The sequence below is a fragment of the Eschrichtius robustus genome, chromosome 7 (assembly GCF_028021215.1).
Source record: "Eschrichtius robustus isolate mEscRob2 chromosome 7, mEscRob2.pri, whole genome shotgun sequence".
Taxonomy (NCBI): domain Eukaryota; kingdom Metazoa; phylum Chordata; class Mammalia; order Artiodactyla; family Eschrichtiidae; genus Eschrichtius; species Eschrichtius robustus.
In genome coordinates this window covers 108932081-108948213 of record NC_090830.1, presented here as the reverse complement: position 1 = coordinate 108948213, position 16133 = coordinate 108932081, and the positions used below count along the sequence as shown (strand labels likewise).

At 52.5% G+C, this 16133-nt stretch overlaps 1 protein-coding gene across 1 annotated transcript in view; it reads left to right on the top strand.

Annotated features, from left to right (window-relative positions):
• The window catches only part of CRTAC1 (cartilage acidic protein 1), a 135721-nt gene extending 123190 nt beyond the window's left edge, over window positions 1–12531 (top strand). Inside the window, exons 12-15 of the mRNA XM_068549001.1 lie at window positions 7186–7331; window positions 8647–8689; window positions 11255–11398; window positions 12224–12531. Coding sequence (XP_068405102.1) covers window positions 7186–7331; window positions 8647–8689; window positions 11255–11398; window positions 12224–12255 — 365 coding nt within the window. The 3' untranslated portion in view covers window positions 12256–12531. The remainder of the gene's footprint in view (window positions 1–7185; window positions 7332–8646; window positions 8690–11254; window positions 11399–12223) is intronic.
• Window positions 12532–16133: the final 3602 nt, after the last annotated feature.

Here is a 16133-nt window from a genome sequence, read left to right as displayed (position 1 = left end):
AGTCTGAGGTCTTAACCACTGTGGCTTGACTGCCAGACCTCCCATAGCTGCTCTGTGCACAGCCAGCCAAGGTCCTCCTGCTCTGCCTCTTTCTTACTGGACATCCATGACCCCTCAGTTACCAGATGACCCAAGTGAGGCCATCCACGCCAAGGTGACTGCCATGGTCTCATAGGTAGGATGTTTATCCAGGTGTCTGGCTTGGATATCAACCCACACCCCATTGTACAGATAAGGAAATTGAGGCTCACAAAACAAATCAATGGTGTGGCCAGGACTGGGGCTGGTTTCTCCTTCCACACATCCCATGAGCTGCCTCTGCTATTTTGAGACGTGTATGATAGGTCTTATTGGGTCTCTTCTCTGGCCAGTATCTGTCCCCGCCAAGAGACCAGACCTGCTTCTTCAGCTGGGCAGCCTCAGCCGAGGCTCAGCCCCTTCACAACAGTCTGCCTCCCCCGCTTAGGGAAACGGATCCTGCTTCTGCTTGGGAGTCCCTGACCGCCCTGACTGCCAATCCTTGCTGTTTTGCAAGGCTGTGGGCTTTGTTCTGGGTCTGAGCTCTGGTTCAAACTGCTCCACGGGTCCCCTGCAGCCTCCCCTGTTGCCGGATCCACTCCCAGAGAGGCGCAGAAGGAAGGCTGCTCTTGGAGACCGGCCCCAGTGGGTCAGCCTTGGGCGTGGCAGTGAGATTCCTTGAGGCCACTCAGCAGGCAGCAGGGCCAGCAGCGGGGGACACAGCGAGGGGCAGGTAGCTCCATCCCTGCAGCTCCAAGGCCCCCACGTCCGGAAGGAACTTCATGGATCTAGCACAGCACAGGCCTTCCTGATTGATGGAGGGCCAGCAGTGGGGCAGGAAGAGAGGGAGCCGATGGGAAGGCCGGATGGAAGGAAGGATTGAAGAAAGAGAGAGAACAGAGGGGAGACAGACAGAGACGGGGACCAGGGGAGACCAAGAGACGCAGAGAGACATGGCAAAGAGACAGATGAAACAAAGAAATGCTCCCTGCCCCCCAGGCTCACGGTTGTGAAAGAGGCAGAGGGACACAGGAGCTCTCGTTGCAAGCGGATTTGGATGCTTCGTCGTACTGGCCCAGTGGCTGTGAGGACTGAGATGGGAGAAATTCTCTCTGCTCTGGGCAGTTTTCCCAAGGAAGTGGGCTTTGAACTAGGGCTAGAAGGATTGTGGGAATTTGGAAGGTGTGGATGGGAGCTGAGGAGAGCATCCAGGGGCTGGGCTGGTTTGAACAAAGGCCAGAGGTGGGAGTGTTCACTGTGTCCACAGAGTAGGAAAGGTCTGGTGGGAGCAGAGTCTGGAAAGGGAGGTCAGGGCCAAACTGTCAGGGGCACCCAGAGCCAGGTGGAGAGGGCGGGCAGAACAGAGGGAGCTGCAGAGCCAGGAAAGCCAAAGCCAGGCTTTGCTGTGGGAGGGCAGGGCCGCGAAGGAGCCCAGGAGCCACTCACAGGGTATAGTTATCTATAAATGTGCTCCTGTGTATTTTGCATGTAATAAAGTCATATTAGAAGGCTTTAATTTTTTTCTGACTGCAGGAATAATGCATATTGGTTATAGGAAAATTAGAAAATATAACATCATTTAATAAAGAAAGTAAAAATAACCCATAATCTCGCCACTATGTTTGGAATATTAAGCAAAAAGGAAACGTTCTCTCTTCACCCTCCGCCAGTGTCCTTTGATTCTTTTAGTCTCTACTCACTTACTGAGCACCTACTCTGTGCCAAAAACTAACTAGACAAAGAGCCTTACCATGGGTCTTACATTCTAGTGGAAGGAGGAGTAATATATGACACCTGATAAACGTAACAACTAGGTAAATATATAAAATGTTAGATGTTAAGTGCTATGAAAAAAGAAAATGCAGAACAGGGTGAGGGGATTAGGAATGCAGAGGGGAAGGGGCAGGGAGCAGATTCAAATATAGTGTTCCAGGGTGGCCTTTTCCCAGTTCCATACTTTTTTTTTTTTTTTAACATCTTTATTGGAGTATAATTGCTTTACAATGGTGTGTTAGTTTCTGCTTTCAGTTCCATACTTTTGATATGATTTTATTGCATGCAAAATACACAGGAGCACATTTATAGATAAATATGCCTTGGAATCTTTTTTAACATAAATTATTATACTCTCCCTATTATTCCCAGACTTGCTTTTTTCTCTCTCTCTCTTAACGGTATATCCTGGACATCACTCCAAGTCTGTGCATATCTCCTTTGTTTTCCTTTAGTGCTGCACGGTATTTTATTGTGTGGCCACATTCACAATTTATTTAGCGAGTCCCCTACTGATGGACAGTTTGATGGTTTCCAATCCTGAACAGTTTGTTTTGTGGTATTTGGGCTGAGAAGGGGCAGGTCCAGAACAGGAATGCAGAAAGGGCTGCTTTGACGTCTGCATGACTAAGAAGATGCAGGCGGAGGCTGTGAGGGAAGGGCCGAGGGCTGCAGGAAGCCCCCCTTCCAGCACCCGCAACGCCCCTGCTCACCCCCTCTGACCCTGCTCCTTCCTCCCTCCAAAACCACCCCCTGCCTCCTGACTTTGCAGCAAGGTGTGGTGAGCGGCTTGTCCGTGGACATGTGTGTGGGTGCACACGTGTGCCTCTCAGCAGCCAGCCTCCCGGGCCCTTCTCTTCCCCACGTGCCTGGCCAGCTCATCTCTCGGTGGCTGGGGAAGGAACACCTCCCAGCTCTGCAGGCCTTTGCTTGGTCAGCACTGAGCTGTGGTTAGAGGGCTCAGCTTCTCAGACCCTCACTGTGCACCCCGAGGGTCCAGACTGCATCGCATCACACAATAAAAACTCAGGGACCTCGCTGTGTTTCATTCTTCCGGGGGGTTCCCAGCAGGCCCACTCTGTTGTGCAGAGGGCTCTCAGCTTCATCCTAAAGAACCATTCCACGCACCCCCGCTCAGGGGAGCCCCTGGCCTCGTTCGCTGCGCCCTCCACCGTGCCCTGGCCTCCCCCTGCTCCTCCCGGTGCAGATGGCCCGCCAGGCTCATAAATCAGCGTTTCTGCTCACAGCCCTTGTTGAGTGCCCCACTGGACCCCGGTTGCTCTGAACCGACATCCCAGCCCTGCACACCCACCGCACGTATCCCACACCCAGGCTCTCTGGCTCCGAGCTAGCACACAGCTGAGGCAGCTCTACCAAACCCAGTAAGTGAAAACAGGCGCCAGTAATCTCCTTGCCCCACCAGCCCCCCGTCGGGGGGCTCACCCCCTGGGCCAGCCCACCCCAGGCTTTGATGGCACCCCCAGCCCCTGCACATACACCCCTCCTTCCTTTCAGCTGATGGTTTGCAAGTGACTCAGAGCTGCCTCCAAGCCGGTTGGTGCTCATTTAGGGAAGGAAAATTCAGTGGCCCACATAAAAATCGCTTTATTAAAGTGCAAAAATCTTCCACCAACTGTATTCCCACCATCTGTTTTGCTTGTAATTCTTCTGAAAAGCGCGATTCTCTGTGCCTCCTTGGCCTTTGTCCTTTAAAAGCTGCCAGAGGCGACTCCCTGCTGCTCTTAATGGGCCCTCCTCTGCTCACGACCCAGCTCCCTGACACACTGGCCCCGCAGTCTGGCCAGCTTAAAGGCCCCCTTGCTTGTGCAGCTGCGTGAAGACTTGAGATTTCTGGGGCAGAGGGAACAGCCGGACCTGGGGGCAGGAGCCTGGGTTCCAGTCCTAGCTCAGACACCTGCAGGTCACTGCATCTTGCCAAGCCTCAGTGTCTACATCCGGGAAGTGGGGATAAACTCTCCCTCTCAGAGTAATTGGGAGGATTCAAGCCAGCCACACCTGTGAGGGCTCCAGAGTCCCTCCCCACACCACCCCCCGCCCTGTCTCCTCTCCCACCCGCCCCACCTAACACACATGCTCACACCCTGCTTCTTCCACTTTGAGCTTCTCCCTGATCTTCAACACACATGCCCTTTTCATACCTCTACACCTTTGCCTGTGCTGTACGCTCTGCCTGGAATGCCCCTTCCTTCCCTTCTCTACCTCACAAGCTCTTGTTCCTCCTGCATCCTCCAACGAAATGACTTTTAACACCCACCTCTCTCACCAAGTGGTACCAATACTATGGGTGCACTTTCCCAGTTTATTATAACATAATCACTATGTTCATTGCCCCCATGGGGCTCAGCTCCTCCAGGATGGGGCCTGGGTCTGTGTCCTTCCTGCTAAATCCCAGATCCCTGCATGATGCTTGGCCCATGGGGGGCTGGTCATTGGGGTGGGGTGGGCAGTAGAACAAGGGTTTAGCAGGTACGGGCTTTGGGATCAGACATTCCCTCTCTGGGTAACTGTGAGCAATTCCCTTTACCTCTCCAAGTTTCATCCCCCTCAACTCTATAACGGAAAGTATAAAACTAGTACCTTCTCATGGGACTGCCGTGAGGATCCAATGCCCTAACACTGGTCACCTGGCAGTTTGGGGTGCATACTCTCTAGCAGTATTGCCAACAAGCAAAAGCCCTTTGGGAACTGCAGGGCGCCCCCCCCCCATGTCTAAGAGATGATGAGGATGGGGATGCTGAGGGTCAAAATCGGCCGGGGCAGGGCTGACATTCCAAGGAAGAACTGTCCTTCCTGGATGGGGTAGAGCTCCCTTCTTACAGATGAGGAAACTAAGGGCCCAAGTCGGCAAAATAATCAGTGACAAAGGAGGGAGTCCTACTGAGATGTGCTCTCCCGGTGGCTGACTTATCTCCTGGTCCTGCCCCTCCCTGGGTCTGGAGGAAGGGAGGAAGCAAGATTCAGAGGCAGGATGTAAATTCGTGATTGTCTATGAATATTCGGCGACTCTTTTGAGTTATTTGTGGCACTTCTGTCAGGCTGGAAAATGTATTCATGTAGCTGTTCTGTTGGCTTAGGTGAGAAACATTTGCTCTTTGTCTCCTTTTTTTTAGTAGAAAAGTGTTTACTTTTTACATCTGCCATTTAATTTGGGTGCTGAACACCCTAAAAATGCCACATCTCTTGAACCTCAAGAGACTGCTTCAAAACAGTAAAAGAGGGGGCAGTTGATACCTCCCCAATCCTATTTTCACCCCCTTCCCCCAAAATGAATTATTGTGGAAGGAGGGAGCGGGGGAGTAGGAGTTCATGAGAAATGTTTTCTGGCTTAATAAAGCCAACCCCAGAACCAGTAAGGCCAGGCCTGGAAGGGGAGAGTCTCCGTGGGAAGAGAAGCTGCACTGCGTCTTGGGGTCTCTGCATTGTGTGCGAGTCTCTGCTCCAGGAGCCTCTCTCTGGTGCTGCTGTCCCATCGCGGGCACAGGGGCAGGAGCTGCTCACCTTTGACACTTCCGGAGGGTAGCAGCTGGTCTCTGCCCTCAGTAATTCACGGCGGCCCGAGGCTGGAACGCTACAAAGAGACTTCTCTGGAAGCCTTGGATTGGAGGCAGCAAAAGAGAACCAAACACAGGGAGGCTCAGGAAGCGGATGATGTGGATCTCTAGGTGCACCTTCCTCTGGAAGCCCCGGACTGACGCACCGGGACTCGGGGAGAAAGACGCAGCTGAGTCCTTCCACGCCGTCCTGTCTTAGCTCCCACCCCAGAGCAGACCTCTGCACAGAGGCGTCTGTACATAGATTCCCCACAAAGTCTAGACGTAGCTTCAACCCTTTTCTAAAATACGGGAACCCCTTTCATACGTGAAAAAGTTTCACAGACCACCCTCGACCCCCATAGTAGCGATCATTGTAAAATCCACTGGTGGACAGCAGTCACCAAAAGCTGCTATAAACTTGACAGCGCTTTTCAGTTTCACTTGTTTTCTAACAGTGTCTATATGCATTAAGGGGAAAGTAGCACACACATGTGGGTGACATCATTTTTTCAGCCTGCGAATGATGCTTGGGGGAGTGTATGGGTTGGTGGACCCCCGAGCACCAAGCCCACGTCTGGTCAGCCCTGGTGGGTGACGACCGGCGAGGGGGCTGCAGCCTCCCTTCTACACATGCTGAGCACTGCCCTCTTTCCCAGGTGACTGATTGGAGGAAGGCCCCTCCCAGCAGGTGAGGCCCATCCCCCACTCCTCTCCACCCCGGTCCATCACCATTAGCCTGACCTTGTCTCGGTGACGGGCCTGTTGCCTTAAGCAGGGAGCTGGGGCCGGCTTTGACGATGCCTAAACACCTGACAAATCTTTCCAACCTGCTTCCTGCCCGTGAGGTAACACGTCGCTTTAAGGATGTGTGCAGATGGATTCACCATGAACGTTCTCTGAGCTCCGCCACTGTTAGTTTTTGTAAACATCTCAGCTTTGTAGAACGGTCTTTCTCCTGTGCCCTCTGCCTTCTGGTTCTTTGTCACCTCAGCTTTTATTTAGAGCTTGGCTCAAATGCTTTCTCCCCAAGAGCCTATCCCTCACCACCCTGACTAGAAAAGCCCCCAGCCTACTCTTACTTCCTTTTTATCCCATCACCCTATTTTTGTTTTCTTCACAGAGCTTGTCAATATCTGGCATTATTTGTTCATCTGTGTGCCTGTCTATCCCCACTAGAGTGGAAGCTCCCTAAAAACAGGGATATTCCCAGTGACGGCCCCTATCAGACTATTAACATCCAATATAAATACAAATACAAATAAATGCAACACGCCTGAGATTACACAGCAAGTCAGATGTAAAGCTGAGATTTGTCCCCAGGTCTCCCAGATGCCCACCCCCGGCCATGTCCTTCCCAACATGCTCGGTAAGTGGTACAGTCAAGATCTGAACCCAGGACTCCAAAGTCAACATGTTTACCACCAGGCTTTACTCTCTTCCCTCCAAAATCCACTAGAATATAAGTTCTAGAAATGTGCTGTCCGGTATGGTAGCCACTAGCCATGTGTGGCCATTTCAAGTCAGTTAGTTAAAATTAAATTGAATTTAAAATTCAGTTCCTTATCACACCACTTCAAGTGCTTAGCAGCCATGGCCAGCAGCTACCATAGCTGACAGAGCAGGTAGAGAACTTCGCCATCACTGCTGAAGTTGTCCTGGACGGCATTGTTCTAAAAGAGCAGGACCTCATCTGCCTTGTTCACTATTTCCCCAGCACTTAGAACAGTGTTCAATTCATATTTTTTATTAGGTGAATGAATAAATGAATGATGATACTTTTGTGGAGAATCCCTCCCCGCCCCCTGCCCTGCAGCCCATCCTTTCTCCTTTCATCCCACAGGGAAAGATGAGGCCAGCAGCGTGGCGGTGACGTGGCCCGATGGCAAGATGGCCAGCCGGAACGTGGCCAGCACGGAGATGAACTCGGTGCTGCAGATTCCCTACCCCCGGGATGAGGACAGACTTCGGGACCTAGCCCCCCTGGAGGTGAGCAAAGGCATCTGGGCCTCAGAGCCAGAAAAGCAAGCCCCACCCATGGGCTGAAGCTGGATTCCCAGGAATCTGCTGACTTTGTTTCTAGAATGACGGAAATCTTCTTAGCAAAGGGCAGGCTTCATAGTGACCCCTCCATGTGTAGTTTGCACACCAGTGTCACACCCACATCTCTTCTGCTCCTCGCAGAAACCCTGGGGTATTGGAAGGGCAAGCATTTTTCACCCATTTCATGGAGAAGGAAAACCAAGACCAAGAAAGAGAACCCACCAACACCGCACAGCCATTTGTGAGCAGAGTTTACAATTGGCCCCAGGTCTCCTGCTTCACTTCTGGTTCTTTCCAAAGCTTCTGACAAAGCTGTTGCTTCTGAGGGTGGGGCAGGGCCTCTGGGGGCTCCTCAGGGAAGAGCTCTGGACCGCTCTCTGGAGAGGATCACGCTGCTGTAGATAACAGGGGCCCACTTAAACTCACACAGAAGAGGGGGCTTACAAGGAGGGTTCTAGAGGAGCTCACAAAATGCAAGGGAAGCTCGGGGTGAGAGCCATGGCAGCTCAGTGGCCCCGGGAGCTCAAAGACCTTTGTCATTCATGCACTGGCTCTGGGGGGAGCATTATCCTTCCCCAGGAAGCCGCACCAGCCCCCCGTCATTTGTCATTTCCAACAGTCAACATTTCTGTCTTGTGTAAAGTGTTCCGTTTCGAGTCCCCGGCCACCCCGCCTCCAGCCACCAGCCTGCTGTCTCTGGGACCTCCACGTAGACACAGCAAAGCCTCCACAGCCCGGCGTGACCAGGCGCCAAAATCTCTGTCTCAGCCCCACTTAGTTCAGATTCTAGCCGCAAAGCCTCTGAGTCCCTCCTCCTGCTGGCATGTCCACCTCTTGTCCAGCCAGCCCTGCCCAGAGGTGGGGGACGGCCTGGCTTGCAGGCACCCACCCCCGTGAGTGGGGAAGGTTCTCAGAGAAGGGGGCGCGGGGAGTGAGCAGAAACCTCTAAAAGCTTCTCCACCCCTCTCTACACTCTGCCTTCCTGAGACCCGGCCTGTCTCAGGGTGATGCCACAGGAGGGACAGACTCTGTTAGGTGTCCCGGCGCAGGCATGTGGGTCTATTCTTGGCCTGCCCACCCAGTCGCCTATTCTCAGCGCAAGGGAAGGGCCCTGGCAGGGAGGGGATCTCCCAGGCGCAGAGCTGAGAGCAGCCCTCATTCTGGGGTCAGGGTGACAGCTGCTCTGCGGTTGTAACTAGGAGGGGACCTGAGATGGGATCTTCTCAACTCACTAGTGTCTCTGCTTCTGCCTACCTTGCAGTGCGGCCAAGGATTCTCCCAGCAGGAAAATGGCCATTGCATGGGTGAGTTGCCTGCCGGTACCAGGGGACAAGGCAGAGGCCGGAATCTCACTAGGGAATGTCAGCCTGGGCCCTGGCAAGGCTCAGGTTGCAGACAAGGGGCGGAAGGGTGAGGAGGCGAATGTGTTGTTTGTCCCTGAGGCTTCAGATGCCAAGACAACCTCCAGGTGACTCGGCAAGGTGGGAGTGATGGTAGTGACCAGCAGCTCTGGGAATTGGCAGTGCTTCCCTGCCATGCATACAGAGAGAATGAGCATGGAGAGCAGACACACAACCACCTGGACAGAGCTCACAGGGAGGCCTGGCTCCCAGGGGGCCGTGGTGGCTAGGGCGGGCACGCATCCTCCTTCCAACAGAGCAGCAAGCAAGGGGGCCGGTGAGCAAGGGTGGGCATGGCTGGGGGACACTGGAGCAAACCAGGGTGTAGCATGTGGTCACGGTACAGAAGGGAAATTGCAGCCTTGTGCAGTGCTGGGGGCCAGGTAACTGCAGCACGGCCAGGCTCCGTGAGGCAGCTCTGTGAGGGTCCAGGGACCTTCTAAAAGTCCCCCGAGGGTCTGGAATGGGCAAGAGACAGCCTAGAGGCCCAGCACCCAGAAGGTCTTCAACCCAATGTCTTCCATCCCAGTGACCAGCAATGAGGGGTCAGGCCAAGGACTCCACCTGCCCTTTAGATGCTCAGGCAGCTTTCTTCCCAAGTCCCCTCTGCAGATACTCATCAGCCCCAGGTGAATGCGTTTACTACTGAGATGCAGGAGTAAACAAGGACGCAGTCCCTGCCCTCTTGGGGCTTAGAGCCAATGGGAGGGGCACACAAGTAAACAGCGATGACCACACAGCCTGAGCGGGGCTGGGGTGGGGGAGGGGAGGGGACTGTGGGAGCACAAAGGTGGGGTCTTAAACCAGTCTAGGGAGGGTCCAAGACGGTGTCCCAGAGAAAGTAAGGTGTGAGTTGAGACCTGAAGGGTGATGAGGAGTTCGCCCGGCAGAGGGGAGATAGTGTTCCAGTGGAGGGCGCTGCATGGGCAAAGGACCACAAGTGAGAAGTGGAGGAGGATGGCTCGAAGGGTGGCTTGAGGAGGAAATTAGTCCCCTCTGCTCTTCATGTCCCCTCTGTAGCCACTCTAAACAGACAGTGCACGTACACAGAAATTCCAGCATCTTCCCCATGTGCTGGGCAGACCCCGTGACATCCCCAGTGCAGCCGCGTCTTCCTTTCACCATCCAGCAGACATCTGTATGCGTCCTACATAGCACCCCGCGCGGGGAGCTGGGGGTGCAGGCCAAGCACCTGCCCTGGAGGGGCGTCCGCTCTAGTCTGGGAGACAGGCCACAAACATGTGACCCGAACGCTGGACGAGATGAGTTAAGAAACCGTCAAGCAAGGTGCTCTCTGAAGACTCTTCTAGGTGGCGTGGACAGGGAGAGGACCTTTGAGCTGAGACCTGAAGGATGAGAAGGGTCCAGGCACAGAAAGACTGGATGGAGGAGCTTTCCTGGCAGAGGGAAGAGCGGGAGCAAGGACCGGGATACAGGAAAAAGGCTTGGTGTGTCAAAGGGACAGGAAGGAGGCCAGTGTGCCAGGAGAGGACGGACGAGCCAAACGCCAAGTTAAGGAGGGTCTTGAGGCCCTAGAAAGGTGTCTGGACTTTGCTCTCAGGGCCCTTTGCAGTTAAGCAGGAGAGTATAGGCCAAACCAGCAGACGTGGGACACATAATCAACTGAGCAAGGAACCGCCTGGGAGCCATCTTTGTTAAGGGCAAAATAAGCCGCTCGTGACACTGGAGGATACAGAAGAGACAGGACTATCTTGATTCTTCTGAAGGAGTGAGGGAGGCTGGATGGGGTAAAAAACATGTGGTTCACATTTTCAAAAGATCACCTGGTTGCTGAATTGCAGATAGAATTGGAGGGAGGGGGGAAGCCAGGAGGCCAGGAGGGAGGCAGCTGCAGAAATCCAGGCAAGAGCTGCTGGTGGTTGGGGACAGGCTGGTGGCAGAGGAGTGAGAAGGAGGTGGCCAAAGGGGAGAGGTACTGTGGGGGCAGAACTGACAGGATCTGTTGTTAAATTGCCTGCAGAGGTAAGGCAACCGGAGGAATCAGGGATCACTCCGATGTCTGCTTGAGCAGCCAAGTGACTGACGGTGGCATTGATTGAGTTGGGGAAGATGGGAACAGGGGGCAGAAGAGGCTTGAGGGCCAGGGGGATCTAGAGTTCCATTTGGACCTAGTAAGTTTGAGATGCATGGTAGACAGATTCACAAGTCTGGAGCCCGAGGGAGAGGTCATGGCTGGAGTTGGAAAGTCTGGAATCATCCATATACAAAGGGACCACCTAGAGAAAGTGTGGTAGATAGAAGAGAAGACCCCGGACCAAGCCTGAGTGCCCCCCACGTGTAGAGGTCAAGTACAGGAGGAGCCAGCCAAGGGGACTGAAGCGAGGAAGTTGAGGCCCAGAGAGAAGAAAGGACATGCCCAAGGTCACGGCGGGGGAGGGGTGGGCAGCAGAGCCTGAGCAAGGATCCACTGCCCACAGCCCCCAGTGAGTTGCTCCCCTTGCCTTTCAGACACCAACGAATGCATCCAGTTCCCATTCGTGTGCCCTCGAGACAAGCCCGTGTGTGTTAACACGTACGGAAGCTACAGGTGCCGGACCAACAAGAGATGCAGTCGGGGCTACGAGCCCAACGAGGACGGCACAGCCTGTGTGGGTGAGTGGAGCCCCCGCCATGGTCCAGTAGCAAAGGCAACTTGCCTTCCACTGGGGAGCTCTGGGAGGCCCCAGATCCAGGTCCCCAGCCCCTGCCTTCCCCTGGCTGGAGGGAGTCTCCCTAGACCCTCGTGGGGGTCTCCAAGGAAGACCATAACAGAGGCTTGGAGAAGCCCTACCACTACTGCCATCATCTGAAGGGCCCCTGGGGTGCTGTGTCCTGGCCAGAGGCTATTGCTCTTCTTGTTTCTCCCCTTCTCACATTTCCTAAAACTAATGTTCCTACCTTAAGTTCAGCCCACCTTTTCCTACCTGGGATATAGACTAACTCCTACTACTCACCTTTGTCTGAATTTCTGAACTGCTATTTGTCTTCTTCCTCCCAAACGCTTCCCCACACCCACACCCCACCCCCACCCCCTTTCTCTTTTTCCCATTTTCTATCTCTCTGCCCCATGCTTTTTGCAGCTCAAGTGGCCTTTTTAGGTGGGTATCCTTCTGCCGCCTTTAGAATCTCTGAGCCTCTCTCTCGGGCCTCATCTCTTTCTCTAGGCCTTGGACTTTGCCTTCAGTTATATGCACTTTAAATTCCATCAATAAAGGAAAAAACAAAAACCAAACTAACAACCTTTGTGGCAAACTAAATCTCTCCCACTGCCTGTCTCTCTCTCCACGCCCAGTAGATTCTGCTGCGCGCTCCCTCTGAATGGACTGCGGGGGTGGCCATCTTTGAAAAGGGAAGTGTGGGAGATATTTGTGTCACCTTAGTTGTTTGTGAAGCCTTTCTTTGCATGCTTTCTGAGAACATGTTTTTTACCCCATCCAGCCTCCCTCACTCCTTCAGAAGAATCAAGATAGTCCTGTCTTTTCTGTATCCTCCAGTGTCATGAGCGGCTTATTTTGCCCTTAACAAAGATGGCTCCCAGGCGGTTCCTTGCTCAGTTGATTATGTGTCCCATGTCTGCTGGTTTGGCCTGTGCTGTTTCTGCTCTGCGGGCCCTGACTGCCCGTGGTAGAGAAAGCCATATTGGGGTTGGTGGTCATAATGGGAGAGGGAAAGGGTGGCCCTTTGGGACTCTTGATAAAAATGTTAAAGTTTGAACTTGCGAAGTCTTCCAGCCTCTTTCTGGAGAAATCATGCCAATAAACTCTCTGCTGGGTATGAGTGTCTAGCTAGTGGGAAAAAAATGTGTCTGAGGCAAGTAGAGCTGGTTGGAATGTTGAATTAGCAGCAGCCCTTCCATCACATGGCCCTTGGAAAGCAACTCATGAGATAGTGTCTGCCCCAGGCATAAGCAGTGGTTGGGTTCGTGCACCAGTGTTCACGTGTCGGGGACTGGGGTTTGGACCAGGTAAGGGATGTGGGATGGGCAAGGGACAGACATGGAGTGCTCTGAGGAAGTCACTTCTCCACTCTGGGCCTCAGTTTCCCTCATCTAAATGACAGGAGAGTTGAGCCTAAGGGCCCTTTCCTTTCTAAGACCCCTTAATATGTGGCTGGACATAGGCATGGCTAGTGTCAGGTTACCCTGATTTCTAGAAAGAACCTTGCAATTTGGTCTCCCCTGCAATATTCTTGGAAACCTGGAAGCTCCTGGAAGCTTCACCTGTGGGAATGATGTAACACCTTAGAATACTTTCATGACAAGCTTCAGTAGAGAAGGTGCGTTATAAATCACAGATCTATTCTTTATGGGGAGAAAAGGCACCCCAAGATATAATAAAATCACACTTAAGAATACACCAAGCCTTTTAAAAATATATTTAACAAAAAAAACTACCATGTATGGAAATATGTTAATATAAAGGTTTCAGACATAAAAAAAAAAAAAAAAAACTACCATTTTCTGATATAATAATAATATGCCCCATAAATCACAAACTATTAATTCCTCATAGCTAGTGCTGTTTTTACACTAGGAATAAGAGCTTAAATGAAAAGTTTTAAAATAAAAACAGCTACAGTTTCACAGAGAACGTACACCCACTTAAAAATCGCTCCACTTCTGGGAAGCCCACTCCTGTGTACTGACATGGAATTAAAGATCTGAAAGGGCCCCAGAGATGAGGCTCAGAGAGGTGAAGTGATCTGCCCAAGGTCACGAGCCAGCTGGTCCCCGAGTCAAAGCTGGAGCCCTCTGCCACCCCCCCCCATCTTGTCAGGGGGGTAACAGACAGCGCTGTCACCAGTCAGACTATTCCCTCGTCATTCTGGAAGATGCTGCCTTTTTAGAAAAGAACAAGCGGATCTAAGATAGTGAGATAAGTAAAACCCAAAGCCCACAGAGGCGATGGTTCCAAATGCAATGGTAAATAACAAGATAACAGTGTCCATTGATTGGCTGCACACACAGCACGAGAAATAAGGGATAAGACAGCTAGTGTGACAGCCTGACAAGGACATCAGGAGATCCGAGGTGACAGCAAACTTCAGAGGATGCCTTATGAGTAATAACCATGAATTCCTGCACACTGAGTTTCTTATAACTGGGTATATTTGTGTGGTTTTACCCTACTTGGTGGGTGGGGCCAGATGAGTTAAAAGAGGAGTGCAAAATCCCTCCAGCTGCTAAGAGCACAACTACAATATCCTGACTCCAGGGTAAGAAGGCTTTCCGTTAGATTTATTCTTTCATTCATTCAGTCTTTCAACAAATATTGGTTGAGCACCTATTATGTGCCAGGTACTGAGCTAGGCTCTGGGCGTGCAATGGTAAGTGAAGGTGACTTGGTTGCTGTCCCCATATTGCCTTCCTCCAGCCAGATGGAGGAGCCCAGGGCACGGGATGGGAACGGGACTCAGAGAGGCTTTCTAAAAAGGCTAGCTAAATTCTTGGATTGCTGTACCAGAAAGCTAGCTCTCTGCATTCGTTCATATATTTATTCAACAAGCATTTACTGAGAACCTCCCTCCCGTGTGACAAGCACTGGTCCCTCCCATGAGGACCGTGACAATGAGGGCATCAAGTTCCCTGCCCCCGAATAACAAGACCTCCCCAGTGGGCCAGGAGCCCAGGCTTTCCAAGTCCAGTGCCTCAGTCCAGTGTGTTTACTGGCCTGTGCTGAACCAGCCACGGATGGGTGGGCACAGAGCCGCACCCAAGCTAGCCAGGCTCAAGGTCACTCTTTCTTCTAATTCCTCTTGCCCTGAGGCCCATGGGCGCCCAAACCCTTGCCTTTCCCTTCTGAGCACAGACAATTCAGTCTTTTTTTTGTCTGCTAGCCCCACTCAGGCTCCTGACATCTTTGTTGGCTTCTGCTGGACCTGAGTTTGTAACAGAAATAGCAAATGCCTTCAGGGGCTGAGAAGTAATGGAATGGGCTAGAAGGGATTATGCAAATGGCGAGCTGGAGCCGCTGAAGGGGGCAGCCCTTACTCACTCTAGCAGAGCAGGAAGATGGGCCAGCATGGCCAGAACTTCCCATTTTTCAAGAAAAGCCAAATAATAATAATACCATTTTTACTCCGCCCAAGAATGCTCCTCTTCCCAGGAATGTACCCCTTAAAATGACAATAATAGCTTCCATTTAGTGAGCTCAGCATGTCTGGGTCAGCTCTAAACTAAATAGGAATCAACTTGTTGAATCCTCACAACAATCCCCGGAGGAAAGTGCTGTAATCATCCCAGTTTTACCAAGACGCATGTGGCTGGAACGGGACAGAGGAAGGACTCTGTCAGGGCAGTCTGTCCCCAGCCTGTGCTCTTCCTTCTCCATTCGGGCTAGCTGGCTGGTTACACAAAAGCACCGTCTCTCACGCTGCCCAGGGTCAAGGGGTGGGTTGGGTAGAAGAAATGGAGTCCCTGGAGGCCCAGGATCTGAGACAGTCTCCCCACAGTGACATTCAAGCTGCGAGAAGAAATGGCAGTACCTGTGTCGAGTCCCCTCACCAGGCACAGAATTGTGAATCACCCACGTGACCTCTTCAAGCATCTACTCAGCTGCCAGCCTTGTTCTGGGGAGGTGCCATTCTGAGGGCCAGGAGTTTGATTTTGTGTCACTCTGGCTGCTATGGCCCCCTCCCAGGGTCTGGGCATCGCACCCTGACCGGCGCCCGCCACTGGACTGCAGCTCAAGCAGGGGTTCCACTCCCGCCTCTGAACAGGACCCTTGGTCATCATTCCAGAGTCACATGGAGACAGGAGGACGAACGCTTCTTTTTCTCAGGGAGCCAGCTGGGTTTTTCCAGCAGATTCCAGAATGATACCCGCCCCCCCCAGACTCTCAGCCCAGGAGGCAAGCCTAGTCCCTCCCCTTCTCTCCCTCCCCAGGGTCAGCCATCATCTCTCTCCTTTGGTGTGGACCAGACCCTAGCCACGTCCTGTCAGGGGCTGATGTTGCTTGCATCTCCTTAACAGCAGGCACATCCTAGAAGGAGGGGGAAGGAGGGCGAGAGAACACAGGCTGGTTAACTCCACAGATAATGCCAACCCTCTCCTTCAGCGCTTGTTCTCTGAAGTGGTCGAAGGGTAGGCCATCAGAGAACAATGAGAAGCAAGAAGAAAAAACCCTCCTCGGGGAAGGGAGCTAACATTTACAGAATGCCTGCCGTGTGCCCAAAACTGTACATCTCCATTAATCCCCATACCCATCCTAGGGGATAAATGCTATTATTCTATTTTATGACCAAAGAAACTGAGGCTTAGAAACAATGTTACCCAAGGTCACACGGCTAGTTAAGTAACTGACACCTGGGCAGATTACTTAACCAGGTATCACTCGGCATACACCGGACA